Below are 25,337 nucleotides of genomic sequence, written 5' to 3'. Positions count from 1 at the left end.
TGGCTCTGCCATCACGAGCAAGGAGCCTGCTTCCTCACTGGCAAATGGGAATGACCAAGGGACCACCTTACAGGGTTGTGGCAACGGGCTCATGGAATTATACGTGCCAAGTGGTTATCACAGGGCCCACGACTGGCGGAAGATGAGACAATGTGGACGGCGAGGAAATGGGAGCATCGGCTGGAAACCAGGGTCGGAGATCGGATGGGGGGCGGGCAAGGGCACAGCGGAAAGGGTGGGCGAGGGATCCGTGTCCCAACCTGCCGGGTCGCAGCTCTGCCCTGCGAGCTTCCGCCGAGACCGCCCCCCGGGAAGCCGCGTTTCTTTCCTGCATTCGCGGTACCGCGTGGGGCACGGAGGGGCTCACGCTCCCAGGAGCTTGCAGGCCTTCCCGAGGGCGTGCCCGCAGCGCGCTCCGCCCCGGAAACACGCCCACTGCCGCTTTGGCGCGCTTTCTAAACGTTCAGGTTTCCTAGCGTCCCGCTGCTTGGGAACTTATTTCTTGCCTGCCAAGCCCGCCGCCACCCGGGCGCGGCGGGACTCCTAGACCCGGCGCTGCGATGAAGAGGACCCGCGAGGAGGTGGATGCGACGCTGCAGATCGCCAAGCTGAATGCGGCCGAACTGCTGCCAGCGGTGCACTGCCTGGGCTTCGGCCCGGGGGCCAGCGGCGCTGCCGCCGGCGACTTCTGCCTGCTGGAGCTGGAGCCCACACTGTGCCAGCAGCTGGAGGATGGGCACAGGTGAGCCCTGGACACGCCACGCCCCCAGCCTCGAGCTGGCCACGTTCTTTTCTAATCGGGGAAACTCGGGATGAGGAAACGGCCAGAGAGATGCACTGACTTGGCGGGGGGCTCATAGCAAGCTGCCTGTTCCCGAGGAGTCCACGCCTCCGGTGGGCAGTCCAGTTAGCTGCACTGCGGTGATGAGTAGCACTGGTCCAGCTGACTTTGGAGGCGTGTGTCAGCGAAAGCAGATCGGGAAATACTAATACAACCTCAGTGAAGTTTCTGAAGAGTTACCGGTGATTACAGGGACTCTACAGGACACCGATCATTCTACCTTAAAATACAGTGGTGATAGCCAATATTTATAGAATTCTTGCCTTCCACTTATATTTATTTTACTCAGACGATAGATAGGAAGTGTTGGGAATCAGCTTACAGACTTGGTAATTGGGCGAGACCCCAACCCACCCCAAAGCAAACTTACTCAGTAGGGATCTGAAGCTGTTTCTAATTCCAGGTCAGAAACAAAGTTGCTGCAGGATCACTGATTAAAAGTCGAAGTTGAGGTAGTTTTTTTAAAGCAGGCTTGAGAAGTCTAGAGAATCGTTGTATCCCTCCACCCTGTGCAGTCCCAACTCCTGCAAAATAGGAAGCTCCAGCTTGATTCTCTTCTGCACAATTGGTCCTCCGACACCTATATTTTATTAGGCTATTTTTTCTCTTTTTTCTTAATGGAATCCTTTAGGCTGTCTTTCAATTTTCAAACTTTGCCCACTAAAGAGTATAGAATAAACTGGCCATTCTTCAGATACTTACTATATACCTCAAAGTACCTTTAAGGGAACTGAAAGAACTTCACTCATCTGTTTCTATCCCAGCTCAGTTGGTGGAGAGTTGCGAAAGGAACTCAGGTGTGAGGGCTTTCTCTCGGTCCAGTTCTAGTTAATCCAGCTGACAAAAACAAACAAACAAAGGCCCTGGAAACATGTGTTTTTAATTTTGGGGTGTAGGGAGGGACGGTATAAACAAAATATTTCAAAGTGGGGGTGGTGCAGTTAGACAAATAAATGTTAAAGACTAGGTATTTGGGCCTATTAAGTATTTATTAGCACTGGGAATCTAAAAAACCTTTTATTCTTTTCACTTAAATGAAGACTTAGTCAAAAATAAATACACAGTCTGCTATTTCTGGTTTCTTATTATTTATTCAGAAGAAACGGGTTGCGCACAGGAGTATTAAATACTTTACGGACAAGGAAAACTGCTAGAACCAACCCTCCTGTCGTTGCCATCATCTTTGTCTTTAGTCCTTCCTTTTCCTCCTCTTCACCTTCATCCTTTCCCTCTTCCTTCTTTTTTCTTTATCTTTTTTTTTGGGAAGAGGGTGGTGGGAACAGGGTCTCACTCTTGTCAGCCAGGCTGGAGTGGAGTGGCACAATCATGGCTCACTGCATGATGGTACCGTGACTACTCGGGCTCAGGTGATCCTCCCATCAGCTTCCTGAGTAGCTGAGACTTCAGGTGTGCACAACCACACCCAGCTAACTTAAAATTTTTTCTTTTGTAGAGTTGGGATCTTGCTATGTTTCTCAGGCTGGTCTCAAACTCCTGCTCTCAAGCGATCTTCTGGTCTCAGCCTCCTAAAGTGCTAGGATTACAGGCATGAGCCACGGCGTCCTTGCTTTTCTTCAGCTGTGACAAAATCCCTTTGTCAAAGTCTTTAGTTTAGTCCAGTTTGTAAACATATCCTTTTCATATTTTTCATTCACCACTGCATCCTTTTTTTCATAAGGTCTCAATTTTTTTGCAACACAACTTATGGTTGGGCCAGGATGTGCTGCTTTGATTGTGAGGGGGTACTCAGAACAAAACAAGGATGACACTTGGGTGGTACCAGGAGCAGCAGCTTAGCCTTTCTTGGGGAGCTTGTTAGAAATACAGGACCCTGGGTCCCATCCCAGACCCACTGAATCCCACTTTGCTTTTAAACAACATTCTCTAAGATGCCTATGCATACATTTGAGAAGTACCACTTTAGCATGTTGTAGAAAATTGTGACAGCTTGACTGAGGCTTCAGGATGCTTTGTCTTATGTTCTTTCCAGCAGTTTGCACAAAGATGCCATGTAGTGCCATTTGTCCTCTTGGCCTCTATGGATCTGTCTTGCCCATCTTTAGTTATTTTTCCTTAATGAGACTCTGGGTAGGCCGTCTGTGTGGCTCTCACTTAGCCCAATGCTTGCTGTGTGGAATCCATCATTGTGCTAGCAGAGGGCAGAGGCAGCATCAAAACTTAATTCTAAGTTCTGTAAGCCTAGAGGGTTTGAGAACTGTTTATAATGAAAATGTCTACTGGAGTGTCAATAAATCATGTATTTTCCCCCCATTTTGCTACAGTCTTGTGATTCGTGGTGATAAAGACGAGCAAGCTGTGCTGTGCAGTAAAGACAAAACATACGACTTGAAGATAGCGGACACTTCCAATATGTTGCTTTTCATTCCTGGTTGTAAAACTCCAGACCAGCTGAAGAAGGAAGATTCACACTGTAACATTATTCACACTGAGGTGCTCTTTTCTGTACTCTGATTTATAAAAGTCTGAGAATGAAAACAGATATGGTAATTTGGTCTTTAAAAACTTTACGTGTAAAATCTATAATCAAGGAGAATCTAAGAAGTTCTTTAAAGAAATTTGAACTTCTCAGCATTTTGCTTGTTTGTTGCTTGTTTGTTGGAGTCTTGTGAACTTGTTTGTTGGAGTCTTGTGAACTTGTCTGTTCACAAGACAAGTTGCTTGTTTGTTGGAGTCTTGTGAACTTGTCTGATTTTTCCTATTTTGATTTTCAAGTCCCAGACAATTTGATCTTTTTTCTATAATGTGCAAAGTTTGTTATTCAATGACTCATTCTAAAAATCCTACCTATTTTTAGTAGATTTTGCTGTGGATATGTTTTGAAAGGAGACTCCCTCAAACCATAACTGGTTCATTTGATAATATTTATGAGAAGAAGAAGAAGAAATTTGAGCCAGGTGTGGTGGCTCACGCCTGTAATCCTAGCACTTTGGGAGGCCAAGGTGGGGAGATTGCCAGAGCTTAGGAGTTTGAGACCAGTCTGGGCAACACGGTAAAACTCTGTGTCTACTAAAATACAAAAAATTAGCCGGGCGTGGTGGCATACACCTGTAATCCAAGCTACTTGGAAGGCTGAGGCAGGAGAATTGCTTGAACCCAGGAGGCAGAGGTTGCAGAGAGCTGAGATCACGCCATTGCACTCCAGCCTGGGCGACAGAGCGAGACTCTGTCTCCAAAAAAGAAATGAAGAAATTTGAGTTTTTGAAGGAAGTGTGTTTCTTAGCTTTGAAGTTTGTTTAGTTCATTAATATCCGTAACCAAATATAACAAATTTTTAATTATTTTGGAGAATATTGATGGCAGTAACCAAACAAATCTCCATTCTGTCTGTTACATATATAACAATCCAAGCATAGCCCTTATTTCTTTGAGAATGACTTTAGGCCAACTATATCCTTAAATACAGAGTTGGAGAGGAATGAAGGGAAAATGCTGGGAAGCTTCAGTGATTCATGTGATGTTACTAGAACAGAGGAACATCCAGTAAATATACTAGGTTGGTTTTTATAGGGTTTTAAGTCTTTCATTGTAATTAACTAAAAATATTGGCAGTTCATCCTATTGTAAAAAAGTAATTTTTTCATCGCTTATGTGTTCTGTAGGTGTTTTTGTGAGGGCATAATAATATCTATAAGAATCTTTGAGCTCTTGCTTGTTATGGAAATTCTATGTACTGAGATTGGCTAAAACTTCAGGATCCACTAACCAAAGCCATAATCATGATTGAACCTCAGATGCTTAAAGGGGTTACATAAGAAATAGGCTGGGGTTGATAAATGGTGGTAGATACCCGGGAGTAACAGGGAGTGGTTGAGTCTACAGCAAATTGCAAAACACAATCCCCAAGTAGGTGGATGGCCACGACTCAGCTGCCTTGTGGGAAAGTAGGCCCAGCATTGCTAGACTTATTTTTTCCAAGTAATTCTTGAAATGTAGATTTTTGGGGTGAAATCTAATTTTTTTAATGTTGGCATCTAATTGAAACACTATGCCAAACCTCCCCCAGCACACAAAAGCATACCACAATATCTGTGTATTGGATGTAGCCAGAAGGCTGCCATTTTTTTGTTTTGCTTTGTTTTTCCTGAGGTGATCATAAAACAGCAAACCACTTTTAACTATGGATAAAATCAGTCTGTCAGATTTGGTCCTTAAGCTCTTCTTTGGGAGGCCTTAGATTCAGCAACATCTCCTTCAGGCTCTAGGCCTCATCTTGTCCATCAAGCCTTATCCTAGTTTGAAAGTAGAAGCATCCCCTGTCCTTCCATTTCAGAGTTGGAGGGCATCCCAAAGGTAATCCAGTTTAGCCTTTTTTTTTTTTTTTCTTTTATGAAACACTTATTGGGCAACTACTCAGTGCTAGGAACGAGGCAAGTCCTGTAGGTGCAGGCAAGGATAACAGATACTCATCCATTCTCTAGCCTCTTATCAACTAGATTTTGAGTGGTAGGCTCTCACTATTTCACAAATCAAACAGAGGAATTAGCTGCAGTTCTAAACAGTACAAAGATCTTGCATTAAACAGAAATCTCTCCTTTAACTTTTGCCTCATTTTGACATGAGGAACACACTCCCTCTTCCCTTTAACGTCCCTATTTGAAGACTATGATAATACCTTTTCTCTATTTTCTGCTTTTTTTTTTGCCTAAGTATATTGATTTTTAGTTGTTTCCACCTGGTTTGGAGAATTGTCACCATCCTGGTCATTTTTTCTGGGCATACTCTAGTTTTCAGAATATGTGATGTGACACTCAATCATTGATTCTTACAATGTTGACAGTATCTTATTAAGGGGATCTGAAAAGATGGTCTTGAGGATGCCCATCCATCTAGTTGAGATGGCTGGAAAAATACCTTCCTGATACAAAGCAGAATACCTTGGGGCTTCCTTTTCTCAGTACCTGTTGAGGGGGCAGATTAATAAGCTGGAATTTTGTATGAAATTTTCCTTTAGAATGGCCCCTAAAAGGTTATGATATATTATAATTTCCAGATCTTTGGTTTTTCTAATAATTATTGGGAATTAAGAAGATGTAGACCTAAGTTAAAGAAGCTAAAGAAACTTTTGATGGAAAATCCGTATGAAGGACCTGACAGTCAAAAAGAGAAGGATTCAAATAGCTCAAAAGTAAGACTCTTATTTTCACTTTTTTATTTGGAATTTAACAACTATAATCAGAGGCACGTAATGGTCACATTCTTTTTAAAATTTATGTTATATAGCTGTTAAATGCTTGTGTTAAAAAAAGTTATAAAATTTCAAGCATACTCCAAAACAGACAGAGTAGTATAATGACCCCATATATTCATCATTCACTTGAACAATTAATGTCCTGTCAGTCTTGTTTCTTCTAACCCCTTTCTATCCTTTCATCTTTTAAATTTTTCTAGAGTATTTTAAGGCAGATCCTATATATCATAATGCCATTATATAGCTAAAAGCTTCTCATATTCTTAACTTTGAAATAATAGTTTTTTAGAGGTAAAAATTTTTTTTATTTAATTAAAAATATGACTAGATGCTCTTGAGAGGGGACATAATGGAAGGTATTCTTACTCCAATGTCAAAATTAACTAATTCCTGAAAGTATGGAAAAATACAAACAAAGTAAAAACCAGTTTTAAAGGTTTTTTTTTTTTTTTGAGGGGGAGTCTTGCTCTGTTGCCCAGGCTGGAGTGCAGTGGCGCGATCTCAGCTCACTGCAAGCTCCGCCTCCTGGGTAAACACCATTCTCCTGCCTCAGCCTCCTGTGTAGCTGGGACTACAGGCGCCTGCCACCACGCCCGGCTAATTTTTTTGTATTTTCAGTACAGACGGGGTTTCACCGTGTTCGCCAGGATGGTCTCGATCTCCTGACCTCGTGATCCGCCCGCCTCGGCCTCCCAAAGTGCTGGGATTACAGGCGTGAGCCACCGTGCCCGGCCAGTTTTAAAGTTTTTAATGTAAAAATTACAGAACTCTGCTGGTATATGAAGACCACGTTTATACTAGAAGTTCCCTTTTTTCCCAATGGGCTCTAAAACTTTTTTTGGTAACAGCTTTATTGAGACATAATTCACATACCAAACAATTCACCAATTTTAAAGTGTGCAATTGAATGCTTTTTAGTACATTCACAGAGTTGTGAAACCATTACCACCATCACGTTTAGAACATTTTTATAACCCCAGAAAGAAGCCCGGTAGCCTTTAGCTGTCACCTTCCAGTACCACTTCTTTCCCCTTTCCCCTTAGCTCTAGGCTACCACTAATAAACTTTCTGTCTATATATATGCCTATTCTGGACATTTCATATAAATGGAATCATATAATATGTGGCCTTTTCTGACCGGCTTCTTTCACTTAGCATAATCATTTCAAGGTTCATTTATGTTGTAGCATGTATCAGTGTTTTGTTTTGTTGGCAGATGGAGTTTTGCTCTTCTTGTCCAGGCTGGAGTGCAATGGCAGAATCTTGGCTCACTGCAACCTCCACCTCCTGGGTTCAAGTGATTTTCCTGCCTCAGCCTTCTGAATAGCTGGGATTACAGGTGCACGCCACCATGCCCAGCTAATTTTTTACTTTTAGTAGAGATGGGGTTTCACCACGTTGGCCAGGCTAGTCTTGGACTCCTGACCTCAGGTGATCTGCCCGCCTCAGCCTCCCAAAGTGGTGGGATAACAGGCATGAGCCACCACGCCCGGCTGCAGTGTTTTATTCCTTTTTTTGCTGAATAATATCTCATTTTATGGACATACCCATATTTTATTCATTCACTTGTCAGCTAATAGACATCTGTGTAACTTCTACTTCTTGGTTATTATGAATAATGCTTCTGTGAACATTCGTGTACAAGATTTTATGTGGACCTATGTTTTCATTTTTCTTGGGTATGTACCTAGGAGTGGAACTGAGGGGTCATGTGGTGACTCTGTATAAGCTTTCAAGCTGCCATACTGTTTTCCAGAGTGGCTGCACTAGTTTCCATTGATGTTGAACATCTCACGGGCTTATTGACAATTTGTATATCTTTGGAGAAATGCCTATTCAGTTTCTTTGCCTGATTTTTAATTAGTTGTCTTTTTATTACTGAGTTGTAAGTGAATTCTTTAGATAGTCTAGATTTAAGTTCTTTATCAGATATATTATTCGCAAATATTTTCTCCCATTTTGTGGGCTGTCTTTTGACTTTCTTGCTTTTTTTTTTATTGCAGTAAAATATACATAACATAAAATTTAACATTTTTGGGGTTGGGGGCAGTGGTTCACACCTGTAATCCCAGCAATTTAGGAGGCCAGGGTGGGAGAATTGCTTGAGCCCAGGAGTTTGAGACCATTCTGGGCAACACAGCAAGAACCTGTCTCTACAAAAATTTTAAAAATTAGCTGGGCATAGTTGCACCAGGATGAGGTGAGAGAATCACCTGAGCCTAGGAGGTCAGGGCTGCAAGTGAGCCATGATCACACCACTGCAGTCCAGCCTGGTGACAGAATGAGACCTTGTATTAAAAAAAAAAAAAAAGAAGCCGGGCGGGGTGGCTCACACCTGTAATCCCAGCACTTTGGGGGACCAAGGCAGGCAGATCACCTGAGGCCGGGAGTTCGAGACCAGCCTGACCAACATGGAGAAACCCCGTCTCTACTAAAAATACAAAATTTGCCGGGCGTGGTGGCGCATGCCTATAATCCCAGCTACTCGGGAGGCTGAGGCAGGAGAATCACTTGAACCTGGGAGGTGGAGGTTGCGGTGAGCTGAGATCGTGCCATTGCACTCCAGCCTGGGCAATAAGAGCAAAACTCCATCTCAAAAAAAAAAAAAGAAAGAAAAAATAAAATTTACCATTTTAAAGTATACAGTTCAGTAGCATCAAGTACATTCATAGTGGTATGCAGTCTTTAGCACCATCCATCTCTATAACTTTTTCATCTTCTCAAACTGAAACTCTGTGATTGTTAAACAATAACTCCCGTTTCCGCGTCCCCTCAGCCCCTGGCAACCACCATTCTACTTCCTATCTCTATGAATTTCACTGCTTTCAATACCTCAGATAAGGGGAATCATACAGTATTTGTCCTTTTGTGGTGATAGTGTTTTGAAGTACAAAAGTTTATTATTTCGATGATGTTCAGTCGATCTACTTTTTCTTTTGTTGCTTGCGTTTTTGGTGTCATTTAATAAGTCATCACCAAATCCAGTGTCATGAAGATTTACCTCTTTGTTTTCTAAGATATCCATTGATTTTGTGTAGAAATCATTATACATTAACAAAAGAAACTGAGCTAGTGCATAAATATTGCCTTAATCTGTTCATGTATTTATTCCCCAATATTCAGCAAGAAATCTAAAAACAAAATATTCTTCAAAGGTCTTAAAATATTTTTTTCTTTTTGCAGTATACAACTGAAGATTTGCTTGATCAAATTCAGGCAAGTGAGGAAGAAATAATGACCCAATTACAAGTTCTAAATGCCTGTGAGATTGGAGGTAGCGTTACTTACTGCTATTATAACAATGATGACATTGGCCATCGTAAGGGAGATAAGTTTTTGGACATCTTCACCCTACCCATATAGTTTATTTAATATTCTTTTGGGTTTAAGGATGGTGTCATTTGGGCCGGGTGCAGTGGCTTATGCCTGTAATCCCAGCACTTTGGGAAGCTGAGGCGGGTGGATCACTTGAGGCCAGGAGTTTGAGACCAGCCTGGCCAACATGGTGAAACCCTGTCTCTATGAAAATACAAAATTAGCTGGGTGTGGTGGTGCATGCCTGTAATTCCAGCTACTTGGGAGGCTGAGGCACGAGAGTTGCTTGAACCTGGGAGGCAAAGTTTGCAGAGAGCTGAGATGGTACCACTGTACTTTAGCTTGGGTATCAGAGTGAAACTCTGTCTAAAAAAAGAAAAGATGGTAATATTTGTCTTTCTCATTGTGGGATAGAGACTACATGTGATCATCTTTACATGAGGTCAATCTGCTACCAGTGACTTTAATCACACTTTGACTCCTTCCAACTTTTTTGAATTAAATGGTAAAGGAAGAACCACGTTTGATTAAGAAAGGTCCAGGCTGGGCGCGGTGGCTCAAACCTGTAATCCCAGCACTTTGGGAGGCCGAGGCTGGGCAACAGAGTGAGACTCCATCACAGATAAATAATAAATAAATAAAATGGCATGTCATAATCTCTCACAGGAATAGGAAAGGGATCTTTATGATGCCCAGCCCTTAACTTGGCCCTCATCCACATTGTACCTCAGAGTCCATCATCTCTTTGGTGAGCTGGACTTCTTTATGAGTATAGAAATGCCTCTGCAAGATAGCTATGATGAGAGTTATAACCATGGTAGTGCAGCACAGCAGAGATTATCATGAATATTGAACCTATGACCTTTACCTCATTTGTATGATACTCTAATGAAATGACTGTACCAACTGCAGATTTTCCTAATTTCTGTTTAGAATGACAAGATTATTTTGAGATAATTAGGGTGCCATGCTATGTGCCTTTAACATCCCAGCTACTCTGTAGGCTGAGGCAGGAGGATCATTTGAGCACAGGAGTTTAAGACCAGCTTGGGCAAGAGTAAGACCCCATCTCTAAGGAAAAAAAGAAAAAAAGAAGAAGAAAGAAAGCACTTGAGAAAAGCTAGTCATATGTAAAGTACTCTTGAAAAACAACTTGATCTCCCTGAAGACACAATTTAAAATGATTGGGAGAAAAGCTTAAAAAGAAGCACTGTTTACAGAAAGTGAATAGTTTTTTTTTTTTTTTTTTTTGAGACAGTCTCACCATTGCCCAGGCTGGAGTGCAGTGGTGTAATCTCGGCTCACTGCAACCTTGACCTCCCAGGTTCAAGCAATTCTCATGCCTCAGCCTCCTGAGCAGCTGGGATTACAGGTGTGTGCCACCGTGCCCAGCTAATTTTTTGTATTTTTAGTAGAGATGGGGTTTCACTATGTTGGCCAGGCTGGTCTCAAACTCCTGGCCTCAGGATCCCAAAGTGCTGGGATTACAGGAGTGAGCCAGCACACCCAGCCTATTGTCTCATTTTTGCAGTGGGCAAGAGTATGCTGTGACTTTATCAATCTATTAGCTAGTTTACATAAAATGTTCTTTGGGCCGGGCACGGTGGCTCATGCCTGTAATCCCAGCACTTTGGGAGGCCGAGGTGGGCTGCTCATGTGAGGTTGGAAGTTCAAGACCAGCCTGGCCAACATGGTAGACCCCTGTGTACTAAAAATACAAAAATTAGCCACGCATGATAGTGCATGCCTGTAGTCCCAGCTACTTCGGAGGTTGAGATGCGAGAACTGCTTGAATTCAGGAGGCGGAGGTTGCAATGAGCTGAGATCACGCTACTGCACTCTAGCTTGGGAGACAGAGTTGAGACCCTGCCTTAAAAAAAAAAAAGTTCTTTGGTAAATATAACTTATGCAATTTATAGGTTATTGGAGGATTCTTGAATTTGATTATGAGATGACACTTCTGAATCATGTAACTCAGCTTGTGGATTCCGAATCATGGTCTTTTAGCAAAGTTCCTTTGAATACATGCCTTCAGGAACTTGGACCATTGGAGCCAGAGTAAGTATTTTAATTTCTTGTCTATCCAGATTTCCTTAAGGGGAAGGGAGTTCTTTTACAGATTGGAATTAAACCCAGGGCATAAACTACAATAGTTATATTTTGATATCTTTGAGAAATGTTTAAAATTACAACCAAAGAAGATATGGGAATTTTGGTCACTGGGTTGAATACATGTGCATTATCTTGTTTGGTTTTGGCCATAAAAATATAAAGAAATAGGCCGGGTGCAGTGGCCCATGCCTGTAATTCCAGCACTTTGGAAGGACAAGGCAGGTGGGCGTGCTGGTGCTTGCCTGTAGTCCCAGCTGCTTGGGAGGCCGAGGCAGGAGAATTGCTTGAACTCCAGAAGTGGAGGTTGCAGTGAGCCGAGATCGTACTACTGCACTCTCAAAAAAAATAAATAAAAATAAATAATAATAAATAAGGAAATAATATGTTTGAGCTATTTTATAATAATAAATGTATGCTTACATAATTGATGTTAAAATGTTTAGCATAGGGCCTGGCACATAGTAGCTACTCAGTATATTTTAGTTCCTACTTTAAATAAAATATTTGGCAACCAAAATCACTTAGTATTTGAAATATCAAATTTCTTTCTTAATTTTGAGTTGGCAGTGGAATTAAAATATAGTGCATAAAAATGCTTATAACTTTTCAAATGGGTGTTTTAAATTTTTCAGGGAAATGATAGAACACTGTCTTAAATGTTATGGGAAGAAATATGTAGATGAAGGTAAGATTTGGAAAGTATTCTCATTTAACTCTTATGTTAAAACTGGCATACCTTTCTAAAGCCTGTTGGTGTTAAAAATAAGAACTCTGGCTGGGTGCAGTGGCTCACAACTATAATCCCAGCACTTTGGGAGGCTGAGATGGGTGGATCACTTGAGCCCAGGATTTCGACACCAGCTTGGAGAACATGATAAAACGCTGTCTCCACAAAAAAATACAAAAATTAGCTGGGTGTGGCAGCGCAGGCCTGTAGTCCCAGCTACTCAGGAATCTGAGGTGGGAGGATCACCTGAGCCTGGGGAGGTCGAGGCTACAGTGAGCCTTGATTGTGCCACTGCTCTCTGGGCCTGGGCGACAGAGTGAGACCTTCTCAAAAAAAAAAAAAGAAAAAGAAAAAGAAAAAAAGGCCGGCACAGTGGCTCACGCCTGTAATCCCAGCACTTTGGAAGGCCAAGGTGGGCGGATCACCTGAGGTGTGAGGAGTTTGAAACTAGCCTGGCCAACATGGTGAAAACCCATCTCTACTAAAAATAAAAAACATTACCCAGGCGTGGTGGTGCACACCTGTAATCCCAGCTTCATGGGAGGCTGGGACAGGATAATCACTTGAACCCAGGAGGTGGAGGTTGCAGTGAGCCGAGATCACGCCCAGGCTGGAGTGCATTGGCGTGATAGATAGAGCGAGACTCTATCTCAAAAAAAAAAAAAAAAAACAAAAAACAAACTACGGGGTTGTGGAAGTGAGTTTAGGTGTATAATTCCTTTCAAGAAACTGCAGTAAAAAAAGGAAACGTTAGTATAGTATTTAATTATAAGATGATAATATGAAACTATCTGATACCTTTTCCTTAGGCGAAGTTTATTTTGAGTTGGATGCTGATAAAATATGCAGAACAACAGCACAAATGCTACTTCAGAATGCAGTGAAATTCAATCTCGCTGAGTTTCAAGAAGTGTGGCAGCAGAGTGTTCCTGAAGGAATGATAACTAGTCTTGATCAGCTTAAGGTAATAGCAATAGACATTTACACCTTACTTTAACAGATGATTAATTACTAGGTGAATGATACTTGAGTTGGAGCTGAATTTGGAACCAATTTCTTTTCTTAGACACCCATTAAGAGTGCATGTACATCCAATCCATCACATAGTCCTTAAAACCCAATAAAGTATTGGAGTATACTTAACATATTATAAACTACACCTTTAAAATATTTTTAATAATTTTAGTAAGTTGCTGTCACTACAATACAGTTTTAGAACATATCTATCACCTCTATAAGATCGCTTGGGTCCATTTCCTCTTAATCCCTCTTCCTACTCAGTGTATCTCATTTTGTTCCATTTCTCACCATTTCTATCACCCCTCTCCCAGTCCAGACTACCTTGATTTTCTGCCTCTAAACAGCAATAGCATCCCTAGGCAGGCCCCTTGCACTTTTACTTTTGCTCCCTTCCAATCCATTCTCTGTGGTGCTACTAGAATGATCTTTTAAAAATGCCAGTCAGACCAGGTGTGGTGGCTTACGCCTGTAATCCCAGCACTTTGAGAGGCCAAGGCAGGCAGACCACCTGAGGTCAGGAGTTCAAGACCAGCCTGGCCAACACGGCCAAAACCCGTCTCTACTAAACATACAAAAATTAGCCAGGTGTGGTGGCGGGCACCTGTAATCCCAGTTACTCGAGAGGCTGAGGCAGGAGAATCCCTTGAACCTGGGAGGCGGCGGCTGCAGTGAGCCGAGTTCATGCCAGTGTGCTCTAGCCTGGGTGACAGCGAGACTCTGTCTCAAAAAAAAAAAAAGTAATAAATAAATAAATGCCAGTCAGATCAGATGAATGTCCTGCTTAAATCACTTTATTTATTTATTTATTTATTTATTTATTTATTTATTTTTGAGACTGAGTCTCATTCTGTCACCCAGGCTGGAGTACAGTGGCTCAATCTCGGCTCATTGCAACCCCCACCTCCTGGGTTCCAGGAATTCTCCTGCCTCAGGCTCCCAAGTAGCTGGGATTACAGGCACCCACCACCACACCCAGCTAAGTTTTGTATGTTTGGTAGAGACAGGGTTTCGCCATGTTGGTCAGGCTGGTCTCGAACTCCTGACCTCAGGTGATTCGCCCACCTTGGCCTCCCAAAGTGCTGGGATTATAGGTATGAGCCACTGCACCTGGCCTTAAATCAGTTTAATGGTTGCCTATTGCATTCAAGATAAAAAAAATTCAGAATTCATGTCTTGGCCTATAAAGGCCCTTCAGGATCACCTTCATAGCTTCATCTCTGGCTACTTTCCCTTCTGCTCACTGCATACCAACCCTCTTTCAGGTTTTCAAGATCATCAAGCTCTCACCTACCTTAGGACCTTCAAACAAAGCTTTTTGTTCTAGAATGATATTCTAATTTCATCTGGTCACCTCCTGCTCATCTTTGAGTCACTTCATCAAGGAAGCCTTCATTCTCCTCTTGAAGCAAAGGCCTCTGGTTTTACTCTTCAATAGCATGCTATGCTTTCCTTCATGGCACTCTCCTCTTAGCTTGGAAAAATGTTTATGTGGTTCACCACTCTCTACTTTGATGGCATTTTGTTTGCTGTTGCTTGCTAGTATGTAGCATACTGCTTGGCATGTGGCATATACTCGGTAAATATTCCGTTAGTTAAATGTAAAGATTTGCTTGGTATTTATGGAGTTTTATGTCGAGGCACCATGCTAGGTGCTCAGGAGAAAATGTCATACAGGGTGTCATCATGGTGCTTAGCCTGGGGACTCGCAATGGGGGATGGACACATATTACATGCATAAATGTGTTCTTACAATGCAGAGTGATCTACGCCATGGGAAAGGCGTGCACACGATGTTATGAGAGCAAAGAAAAGGGGCTTACCTATCAGACTGGTCAATCATGGGTGACTTTCTGAAGGAATAGACGTTTTAGCTGCTGAGTGGAAAGATGAACTGTTGCTCTCTAGATGGAAGGAAGGCCAGAGGTGGAAATCTGAGACAGCATGGTCAAAGTTGGGGGGCAAATAAAAACTGAGGCACTGTTGTAGGGATGCATGGGCTGGAGTAAAGGATGCTTGTGAGGTAAGGATACTGTGGACTGCACTAAGGAATTTCAATTCTATCTAGAAAGCTCTTTGAGGCCACTGAGTGACATTAGTTAGAGGGGTTACCTCATCAGGAACTCATCAGTTTGGCCTTTTGAAAAGAATACTATGACAGTAAAGAAGATGGACAGATGGAAGGTTGGTTAGATTTGAAAAAGGATTACTGTGCAGGCTGTCAACACATATGTTCCCAACTAAGAGAGTACTGGCCAAGGAGATAGGTAATGGGGGAATGGATAGAGGAATCCTGAAGTCTTAACATCTATTATATAGGCTTCAGTGACCACATAGGTGTGGGGTTTGACTAATGGAATCAAAGCTGATGCCTAGGTTTCCTGTTTTCCTAGGATAGTGGAACTAGAGCAGGTTTGGATGATAAATGAGTTCATGTATAGATTTGGACAGAGGTCTGGGACTCAAAAGAGACATCTGAGCTGAAGATATAAATATTATAGTCATTAGCAAGTAAGTGGTGGCTTAGGCTACAGGTTTAGATGAGGTTACTCAGTAGAGTGACAGTGAAGCAAGTAGAGTGGTTGGGATGGAAGCCTCAAGGAGCTACAACATCAAGTTATAAGGAAAATAAGACTGTGATGTCAGGGATGGAGAGAGATTTAAAGAAGGAGTAATCAACAGTAACAAAGAAAATAGAGGGCTAGGGACTGGGCACAGTGGCTCACACCTGTAATCCCAGCACTTTGGGAGGCTGAGGAGGGTGGATCACTTGAGGCCAGGAGTTCAAGACCAGCCTGACCTACATGGTGAAACCCCTTCTCTACTAAAAATATAAAAATTAGTTGGACGTGGTGGCATGTACCTGTAGTCACAGCTACTCAGGAGGTGGAGTCAGGAGACTCTCTTGAACCCAGGAGGCAGAGGTTGCAGTGAGCCAAGACTGCGCCACTGCACTCCAGCCTAGGTGACAGAGCAAGACTCTGTCTCAAAAAGAAAATAGAAGGCTAACACGATGAATCCAAGAAAAGGGCCCACTGGATTTGGCAATGACAGGTTACTGGTGACCTTTAGAACCAGAGCTGTCTTGATAAACTGCTGGTGGTAGAAGCCAGATTGCAGAGGAGGAAAGAAGTCACTGCTTAAAGGAGCTCTTTGTATGAAAAAGGCTATTGTAAATCTCTGGATAGTTTAAGTTCCATGTAGCTGACAATTTGAATATCTTGAGCTAAGCTAAACCTAAAGGTAAAAGAATGAGTCATGTTTAAACATTACAACATTACTTTAACTGCTCTGTTTCTTCTCATTTCTTGTAGGGTTTAGCGCTGGTGGATAGACACTCGAGACCGGAAATCATATCTTTGCTGAAAGTAGATGATTTACCCGAGGATAATCAGGAACGTTTTAATAGCCTTTTCTCTCTAAAGGAGAAGTGGACAGAAGAAGATATTGCCCCATATATTCAGTAAGTAATTTATTAAAGATGGATTTTGAGGGTTGTTCTTTTTACGGTGAGTGGCACAGCATTTTAGATTTATGATTGGAACACAATTTTCTTGAGTATTCCCTGAGGATACTGCTTCCCTAGAAACTCTTAGGTAGTGGCTGTCTTCTCTGTCCTCCACAATTACTGCTTCTGGAGGTGGAATACGTGTTATCTCTGTTCCTCACTATTGCTTCTAAAATCACTTCTTTGCTCTCATTCCTGGAAAACTGTCCCTTTTGAGGGACAAAATACATATCCCACTATGACTCTAAGGCCAACACCCCTCTCTGGTTGCCACCTCATGCCTTACTTTATTTAACATTTTGGGAGAGACCAGATTGCAGTAGAACACGTTAGCCCCAAAGTCACTTCTTACAAAATCTTGAGTCCCCTAATGCTTGAAATCAACTAACACTACAGCTTTGTCACTGCGTCACACCTCTCAGGTGTTCTTTCTTCTCTTTACCCAGCTCGAATTCCGTGGCCAATCTTCTTAGCTCTTACTGTCTACACTTTACTCCTGTGGCCCCCTCTCCCTCTTGCCATATCTGTCTGGCAAAAAGCTAAAAAGATTAAACCCAACTTTCTGCTTACTCTGTGCCTACACGTGGCCAGCTACAACTTTCTGGAGAATACTACACAATGAAGCTGCCAGTCTTGCTTAAGAACCTAGTGGTACTTAGAACGGCCCCTCGCCAGGCATGATTTCCTCATGGAACTTCTCTACCCTTGGAGCTTCTTCTACATCTTCTTTTCCTTTTTCATACCAGCAGTACCCTCTGTTTCCTTTTATGATCTTATTTGTTTCAGAACATAGAAGCAGTGAGGCCAGAACAACCTTCTTTCCCACTGCCAAATCGGCCAACCTCCTCATGTGTACACCAATTTCCTTTGCAGTCCTGTGTAGTGTATGAATTTTCCATGCTCCTAAGGCCAGTCCTTCTGTAGTAGGTCCATCTCCTCTGCCTTCTTAAAGACTTGGATCCTCGGGTTACCCCTTTCACCCCTCGTGTTATTAATGTCTTCCTCTTCTGGATCAACCCCACCAGCATACAAAATTCTGTAATATTGCCCATCTTAAAAGACAACAATAGCAACCTATTAGACCCCATGTCCTTTGCTCTCCTTCATAAGAAAATGCCTTTTACAAGTTTCCTATACTCACTCTATGCTTTTCACTTCCCATTCTTTCCTTTACCCAATGACATCTTCTTAATCCAATGACATCCGTCTTTCTACAGTCAATGCTTAATCATTTGTCCTTGATTACTTGACTTAGCCCTATTTGACAGTGTCTGCTTCCTCCTACTTGAAACACAAATTTCTCCCCTCTTCCTTGGATGAGAGTGGAGAAAACCATCTCTTTTGTTGATGTCTCCCTTTTCTTCTCAATCTTTAAATTATTGGAGTGCTCCAGGTCTATTTTTTGGCCATCTTCTCTTGTTTATACTTTTCCTTTGGTGCCCTCATCTAGGCCTGGAAACAAATTTAATGACTTCCTAATTTCATCTTCATACTTGCCCTTTTCCCTGAGGTTCAGATTCCTATATCTAGTTGCCTAATTCACCTTTCCAGTTGGATATCCAATAGGAATTTCAAGCTTAACATGTTCATAACAGAACCGTTGCTTCTCCCTCGTCCTTACCCCGCTTCATCATCACAGTTCACAGCACCACTACTAATCCAGTTACTTAAACCAAAGTCTAGGAATCACCCCTGTCCTTTCCTTCCCCCACCTTCTGGTTCAAACTATGAGCAAACCCTGATGGATCATCTTGTACCTGCCTCTGAATTGCTCTCCCTGTTCTATTTTTGCTCCCTTCCCCTTTCTCCTTCTTATACTGTTTAAATATTCAAAAGTGACAATATAATGAAACCTCCATATATCTACTGCTCAGCTTCCATAATCATCAACTCATTGGCTCCTTTATTTATTTATTTATTTGAGACAGAGTCTCACTCTGTTGCCCAGGATGGAGTGCAGTGGTGTGATCTTGGCTCACTGCAACCTCTGCCTCCTGAGTTCAAGCGATTCTCCTGCCTTAGCCTCCCGAGTAGCTGGGACTACTGGCGTGCGCCACTGTACCTGGCTAATTTTTGTGTTTTTAGTAGAGACAAGGTTTCACCATGTTGGCCCGGCTGGTCTCAAACTCCTGACCTCAAGTAATCTGCCCACCTTCGCCTCCTAAAGTGGTGGGATTACAGGCGTGAGCTACCGTGCCCAGCCACCTCCATTATTTAAAACTTAGATCACATTGTACTTTTCCATTAATTAAAACACTGTTAGTGTTTTAATTATGTAATCTTCCCATAACATGTAGAATTAAGTCACAATTCTTTTTCCCTGTGCTTCAAGCTTCTACATGATCTAGCTGTTGCCCCTTCTCCAGCTCATGTCCTCCTATTCCTCCCTCTCCTCATTATGTTCCAGTCATAATCTTCTCTTTGAGGTACAGAAGAGGAAACCAAAGTTCAGGAAGCATTGGTAACCTAGACAAGTTCACACAGGTACCTTGTATCCAGGTTCTCTGACTCTAGGCCCTGCTGTATAGGCCTCACTACTGCTTGTATTTCTAATTTAGAGGCTGTGTGATATAATAGAAATAGCATAGACTTTGAAGTTATATAAACCTGGTGGCAGAATTTGACTCTGTCATTTATTACTTGTCTGAGCCATAGTTCCTCACATCTAATATAGGGTTAAATAATACATTACTCCTAGTTTTTGTTTTTTGCTTTTTTTTTGGTTTTTTTGAGACAGAGTCTCACACTGTCGCCCAGGCTGGAGTGTAGTGGCGCGATCTCCGCTCACTGCAACCTCTGCCTCCTGGGTTGAAGCAATTCTCCTGCCCCAGCCTTCCAAGTAGCTGGAATTACAGGCACCTGCCACCACGCCCTGCTATTTTTTTTCTCTTTTTAGTAGAGACGGGGTTTCACTATGTTGGCCAGGCTGTTCTTGAACTCCTGACCTTCTGCCCACATCGGCCTCCCAAAGTGCTGGGATTACAGGCATGAGCCGCCCACCTGGCCTACTCCTACTTTTATTGTGTGGGTTAAATGAGATAATACATGTTTTGTTTTTGTTTTTTGAGACGGAGTCTTGCTCTGTTGCCCAGGCTGGAGTGCAGTGGCTGGATCTCAGCTCATTGCAAGCTCCGCCTCCTGGGTTTACGCCATTCTCCTGCCTCAGCCTCCCGAGTAGCTGGGACTTCAGGTGCCCGCCACCTCGCCCGGCTAGTTTTTTGTATTTTTTTTAGTAGAGACGGGGTTTCACCGGGTTAGCCAGGATGGTCTCAATCTCCTGACCTCGTGATCCGCCTGTCTCAGCCTCCCAAAGTGCTGGGATTACAGGCTTGAGCCACCGCGCCCGGCCGAGATAATACATGTAATGTACTTAATTTAATTAAAACTTAGAACCACTCACCACCCTATCTCTCCTACAAACACCTACACTTATGTTTGTTGAGAAGACAGATTCAGGGAGAGAGAGATAAAATAAGTACATAATACTGTATCATAATATGTTCCCTAAAATATTCATGTTTTTTTGTTGTTGTTGTTGTTCCTACAGAGATTTGTGTGGAGAGAAGCAAACCATAGGTGCATTACTCACTAAATATTCTCGTTCTTCGATGCAAAATGGTGTTAAAGTTTATAATTCGAGAAGACCCATTTCTTAAAAGAATAACAGTCTTTTCTTCGGGACTCAAGTTGCTTTATCAAGTTGCTGGATACAAGAAAAATAACTTGTACTTTTATATCTGACTTTTAAAAACCTAGTCTTCTAAGGCATTTTCCTCCTCATGTTAAGCATTTTGAAACTACTGTTGTTATTTCTTAAATGTTATAGGATGTAGCTTTCAAATTACATTTGTACTATGTACACAGTGTAAACAAGGACAAAAGAAAGTATTGTTTCCTATATTATGTCTGAGGTCTCTGTGATTTACTTAAAGTTTGGCTTTTTATTTTTAAAATGTCATTTCTTTCTTTAGGATTTGATGTTCTAACCATTAATACATTTTAAGTTTTCTAGAGAACTAAACGGTAATAGTTTCATAGAAGAGAATTCTTTATTCACTTAAATATCATTTCTCAAGTGAGTGAGTTCCCCTCTACTTTTAGCCTTCTACCCAAACTGGAAGCCACTAGGTGCTATCAGTTATTTATATTTGTTGTTTACATCCTTGAAATTGGCTGAATAATTACTCCTCTGCCTGGCGTAGACATGCACTTTGGGGGAAAAAATGGGTTTATAATCCTATAATGAAGAATACTGGCACAGGCAGTGCTCACTCGAAAATTTCAAGTAATTTCTAGTTGGTTTTGGAATGCTTGCTAAAGTTACTTTATAGCTTTATTTTCCTGATTTGTTTCGGTTTAGATCAAATTTCAAATTAATTTTAACTTAGCTAATGAACTGGTCACCAGGACAGTTGGAGTGGGTACAGGCCAAGGTTAAATGGTCCAAGCTTCAAAACTGTTAATGGATACTCCATAATTAATTAAACAAGGTTTAACTGTTACTGACGTTTACAAGTTTTTATTGTCATGAACATGAAATACAAACACTATGGCTTTGAAATGTCTTTCAATAAATGTTTCTGCATTTATATGGATTATGATATATATATACACACAGTCTATATATCGATGTGTAGTCTATTTATTTATTTATTTATTTTGAGACGGAGTCTCGCTTTGTCACCCAGGCTGGAGTGCAGTGGCATGATCTCAGCTCACTGCAAACTCAGCTTCCCGAGTTCAGGTGATTCTGATGCCTCACCCTCCCGAGTGGCTGGGAATACAGGCACACGCCACGACACAGGGCTAATTTGTGTATTTTTAGTAGAGACGGGTTTTCACCATGTTGGCCAGGCTGGTCTTGAACTCCTGACCTCAAGTGATACTCCTGCCTCGGCTTCCCAAAGTGCTGGGATTACAGGCATGAGCCACCACGCCTGGTCTCTGGTCTATATTTTATTATTTTTCTTTTTTTTCCTGAGATAGTCTCGGCTCTGTGGCCCAGGCTAGAGTGCAGTGGAACGATCCCAGCTCACTGCAACTTACGTCTCCTGGGTTCAAGCAATTCTCCTGCCTCAGCCTCCCAAGTAGCTAGGATTACAGGCATGCACCACGCCCAGCTAATTTTGTATAATTTTTAGTAGAGACGGGTTTTCACCATGTTGGCCAGGCTGGTCTCGAACTCCTGACCTCAAGTGATAACACCTGCCTCGGCTTCCCAAAGTGCTGGGATTACAGGTGTGAGCCACCACGCCTGGCCTGTAATCTATATTTTATTCTTTTTCTTTTTCTTTTCCTGAGACAGTCTCGGCTCTGTCGCCCAGGCTGGAGTGCAGTGTAAGGATCTCGGCTCACTGCAACTTAAGTCTCCCTGGTTCAAGCAATTCTTCTGCCTCAGCCTCCCAAGTAGCTGGGAATACAGGCGTGCTACCATGCCCAGCTAATTTTGTATAATTTTTAGTAGAGACGGGGGTTTTACCATGTTGGTCAGGCTGGTCTCGAACTCCTGACCTCAAATGATCGGCCCGCCTAGGCCCCCCAAAGTTTTGGGATTACAGGAGTGAGCCACTGCACCTAGCCTTGTCATCTATATTTTAAAATAAATACTAAGGCAGTAGTGCCTAGTGAGAGCTCTGGAGTGCTGGAGTTTTGACATTTAGACTACCTGCAGTCTAATCACGTATTTTAGAGCTTAAATCACCGGACCCAGTGTGTCTGTTGACACAGCAAGCCAGAGGCACGCACCTCCTCCTGATTTAGGGAGACTTCCCACCACCTCACCCAGCCCGGTTACTAGCACCCTGCCCCAGCCTATTTATACCTGGCTCTTCGCAAACTTTGTCCTCCATTCTTCTTAATATGCGTGTACTAGAAAACTACCTTCCCTCCTTTTGTTTCTGCTGTTCTCGCTTCATCCACCAAATAGTTTCTTCGCTTTCCTAAATTTTAACAATTTTTTACGATAAGGCACAGGCGAAAATCGCTAGCCCTGCCCATTGACAAGACTTCCTAGTTCTACCCCCGCCGCCGTTCCACTTCCGCTGACGTCGGAGGTCAGAGGTTTCAGACAAGATGTCGGCCGATGGTTGCTTTGAGCATTTGCGGAGAGGAGCATCTCTGTGACAGAAGCTTATTGACGGCGGCTTCTAGGAGCTAGTCGAAGGAGCGAGGTTGAGGCGGGCAGCGACCCTTCAGTTCGCTCCCCTGGGGACCGGCCGGCTGCGAGACGTGACTTTTGGGGACCGCAGGGTAGCGGGGAGTGTGAGGTGCCAAAGACCAGTAATGCCCTGTATCCCACCGGGAAGCCGGGAAGTCAAGCTCCGCGGAATCACTTCATGCCGCTGACTGGTATAGAGCCCGCCAGAATGAACAGGAAGAAAGGAGACAAGGGCTTTGAAAGCCCAAGGCCATATAAATTATAAGTATTTTTTCATTTCCCTTCCTTCCTTTTGGTTTTGTTGCCATTAATTACATTTTGTGATTGCTTGAAATTGACCTGGTGGGCCTGGGAAACTAGAATTTACTCACTGTGATGGAAATGGTGTTTGTAAGGTAAAAATGTTTTGAATGACAGTGTTATTCAGCAAATTTAATTCCCGTTGCTGGTTAAGTTTTTTTTCTAAGTACTAGATTGTATTTCTGTAAAATCTGTTTTCGTGACTGTTGCTAAATTTTAAAAAACTGTCCCAATTGGTAGAGGTTTTTTTGTTTTTGTTTTTAATTTTTTATTTTTTTAGATGGAGTCTCTCTCCGTCGCCCAAGCTGGAGTGCAGCGACGCGATCTCGGCTCACTGCAGCCACCACCTCCCGGGCTCAAGCTTTTCTCCTAGCTCAGCCTCCTGAGTAGCCGGGATTACAGGCATGTGCCACGATGCCCGGCTAACTTTTGTATTTTCAGTAGAGACTGGGTTTCATTCTCTTGGCCAGGCTGGGCTCGAACTCCTGACCTCGTGATCTGCTTGCCTTGGCCTCCCAAAGTGCTAGGATTACAGGCGTGTGAGCCACTGCACCAGGCCCCAATTCGTAGAGTTTTAAAATGAAATATTGACATGTAAGTTTGAATTATTTAGAACATAGACCTAATATATACGTGGATAGAATTATACTTTAATGATAAAAATTATTTCTTCCTTATTTTCTTTTTATATTTGTTAATATACAACCCATCAGGTCGTCTGCATCAACAACATAAATTTCCAGAGAAAATCTGTTGTGGTAAGTTTATTCTCAACAATTATAAACAGTAACAAGTCCACTATAAAGAGTAACAATCCACCCCTCACAGTACTTAGAAAGTTTATAGTCTTCCAGATAATTGTGTTCCGAGAATAGGTAAGAATTAAAATTAGGGTCTGTATGATTACAAGTTCCATGGTCCTTCTACTAATACCTATTGCCTCCCAAATTCTCCCTTTCCTTTTTTTTCAATTTCCTAATTAAAATTTTATTCCTCTTTATCTGGTGTATAATGTGAAAGCCTGTATAGCGAAGCATTTTATAATTGTGCATGAAACAAGTATAAGCCCATAGCGACATTTCTTCTATGAAAAAAATTAAGATTAATACACTCACTGACTTGGCTTCTAAGAGGCCACTTTTGCTTCTTGACTACGTGATGTTGCTTTGTAATGAAGTTTTAGATAGAGAATTTGAGATCTAGAAACCCTCTACCTCCCCCCACCCTCCGACACAATTTAGATGTATGAATTGCTGATATAATCAATTTTAGGAAAAAGCTTGAACACTCAAGTTTTTTGTTTGTTTGTTTGTTTGAGACAGAGTCTCGCTCTGTCACCCAGGCTGGAGTGCAGTGCTGTGATCTTGGCTTACTGCAACCTCCACCTCCTGGGTTCAAGTAGTTCTCCTACCTCAGCCTCCCAAGTAGCTTGAATTACAGGTGTGCACGACCACGCCCGACTTATTTTTGTATTTTTAGTGGAGTCAGAGTTTCTCCATGTTTGCCAGGCTGGTCTCGAACTCCTGACCTAAGTGATTCACCTGCCTCTGCCTCCCAAAATGCTGGGATTACAGGCATGAACCACTGCACCTGGCTGAAAACTCAAGTATTTATTTAATTTACTTTCTTAGGGCTACCTTTATTACATAGACTAAAATATTAATGAGAGCTGGTTTTCCTTGAGTGATGGTATCAACTTCTCTGTCAGATTTGTTACCCATGTATGTACATGTTTACTTAGGATAAGCTGAATAGATAAAAAATGTCACTTTTCATAAGAGTCATAGAATCTTAGATTTGTAATGTTCCTAAAAGGTTTATTAAATCTAGTCTCCTCATTTATGGAATTTCTCATGCAGTCTTCCCTAAGTTATGTACCTTGTATCTTATAGTAGGATACTTGAGTTGTATTATGTTGTATGAATTGGGTAGGAAACACAAGGGAATTAGGGAGTCTAGTTCAGAGGTTACTTCAGTAATCTAGGGGAGAAATGGTGAAGTCCTAAATGAAGATAGCCTTCGTGAAAATGGAATTGAAATAGAGTTGACATGATTGAATTAGTGAACATATATTTAGCCATTAATATATGTAAGGTAGCTTCTAAGGTTAATGTGTATTAACTCACTTAATCTTCATAATTACCCTGTGAG

The 25,337-nt window shown here is 42.2% G+C and overlaps 2 protein-coding genes across 4 annotated transcripts in view; both read left to right on the top strand.

The window, feature by feature from the left end:
• Nucleotides 1-334: 334 nt before the first annotated feature.
• Nucleotides 335-21,355, top strand: DSCC1 (DNA replication and sister chromatid cohesion 1). The gene is made up of 9 exons (XM_033203719.1): nucleotides 335-742; nucleotides 3,124-3,292; nucleotides 5,853-5,987; nucleotides 9,234-9,324; nucleotides 11,285-11,423; nucleotides 12,110-12,162; nucleotides 13,014-13,168; nucleotides 16,536-16,684; nucleotides 20,277-21,355. Exons 1-9 carry the CDS (start codon nucleotides 561-563, stop codon nucleotides 20,383-20,385), a joined length of 1,182 nt encoding a protein of 393 aa, XP_033059610.1. The 5' UTR covers nucleotides 335-560; the 3' UTR covers nucleotides 20,386-21,355.
• Nucleotides 21,356-22,763: 1,408 nt separating this feature from the next.
• Nucleotides 22,764-25,337, top strand: part of TAF2 (TATA-box binding protein associated factor 2) — a 109,715-nt gene continuing 107,141 nt past the window's right edge. The window contains exons 1-2 of one of the 3 annotated variants that reach the window (XM_033203716.1): nucleotides 22,764-23,147; nucleotides 23,890-23,944. In XM_033203716.1, coding sequence (XP_033059607.1) covers nucleotides 23,065-23,147; nucleotides 23,890-23,944 — 138 coding nt within the window. In that variant the 5' untranslated portion in view covers nucleotides 22,764-23,064. Of the gene's footprint in view, nucleotides 23,148-23,889; nucleotides 23,945-25,337 lie in introns of those variants that run through there. The other 2 variants (XM_033203714.1, XM_033203718.1) reach the window with 2 other exon arrangements.

The sequence above is a fragment of the Trachypithecus francoisi genome, unplaced genomic scaffold, assembly GCF_009764315.1.
Source record: "Trachypithecus francoisi isolate TF-2019V2 unplaced genomic scaffold, Tfra_2.0 Lachesis_group7, whole genome shotgun sequence".
Lineage (NCBI taxonomy): Eukaryota > Metazoa > Chordata > Mammalia > Primates > Cercopithecidae > Trachypithecus > Trachypithecus francoisi.
This window is presented reverse-complemented; position numbering and strand designations above follow the sequence as displayed.

Excerpts from the sequence above, each read along its gene's own strand:
- DSCC1 (XM_033203719.1), top strand. The coding sequence starts at position 561 with ATGAAGAGGACCCGCGAGGAGGTGGATGCGACGCTGCAGATCGCCAAG. Across the intron at positions 3,293-5,852 it reads GTAACATTATTCACACTGAG|ATCTTTGGTTTTTCTAATAA; the intron begins GTGCTCTTTTCT and ends TATAATTTCCAG. Across the intron at positions 9,325-11,284 it reads AAATGCCTGTGAGATTGGAG|GTTATTGGAGGATTCTTGAA; the intron begins GTAGCGTTACTT and ends TGCAATTTATAG.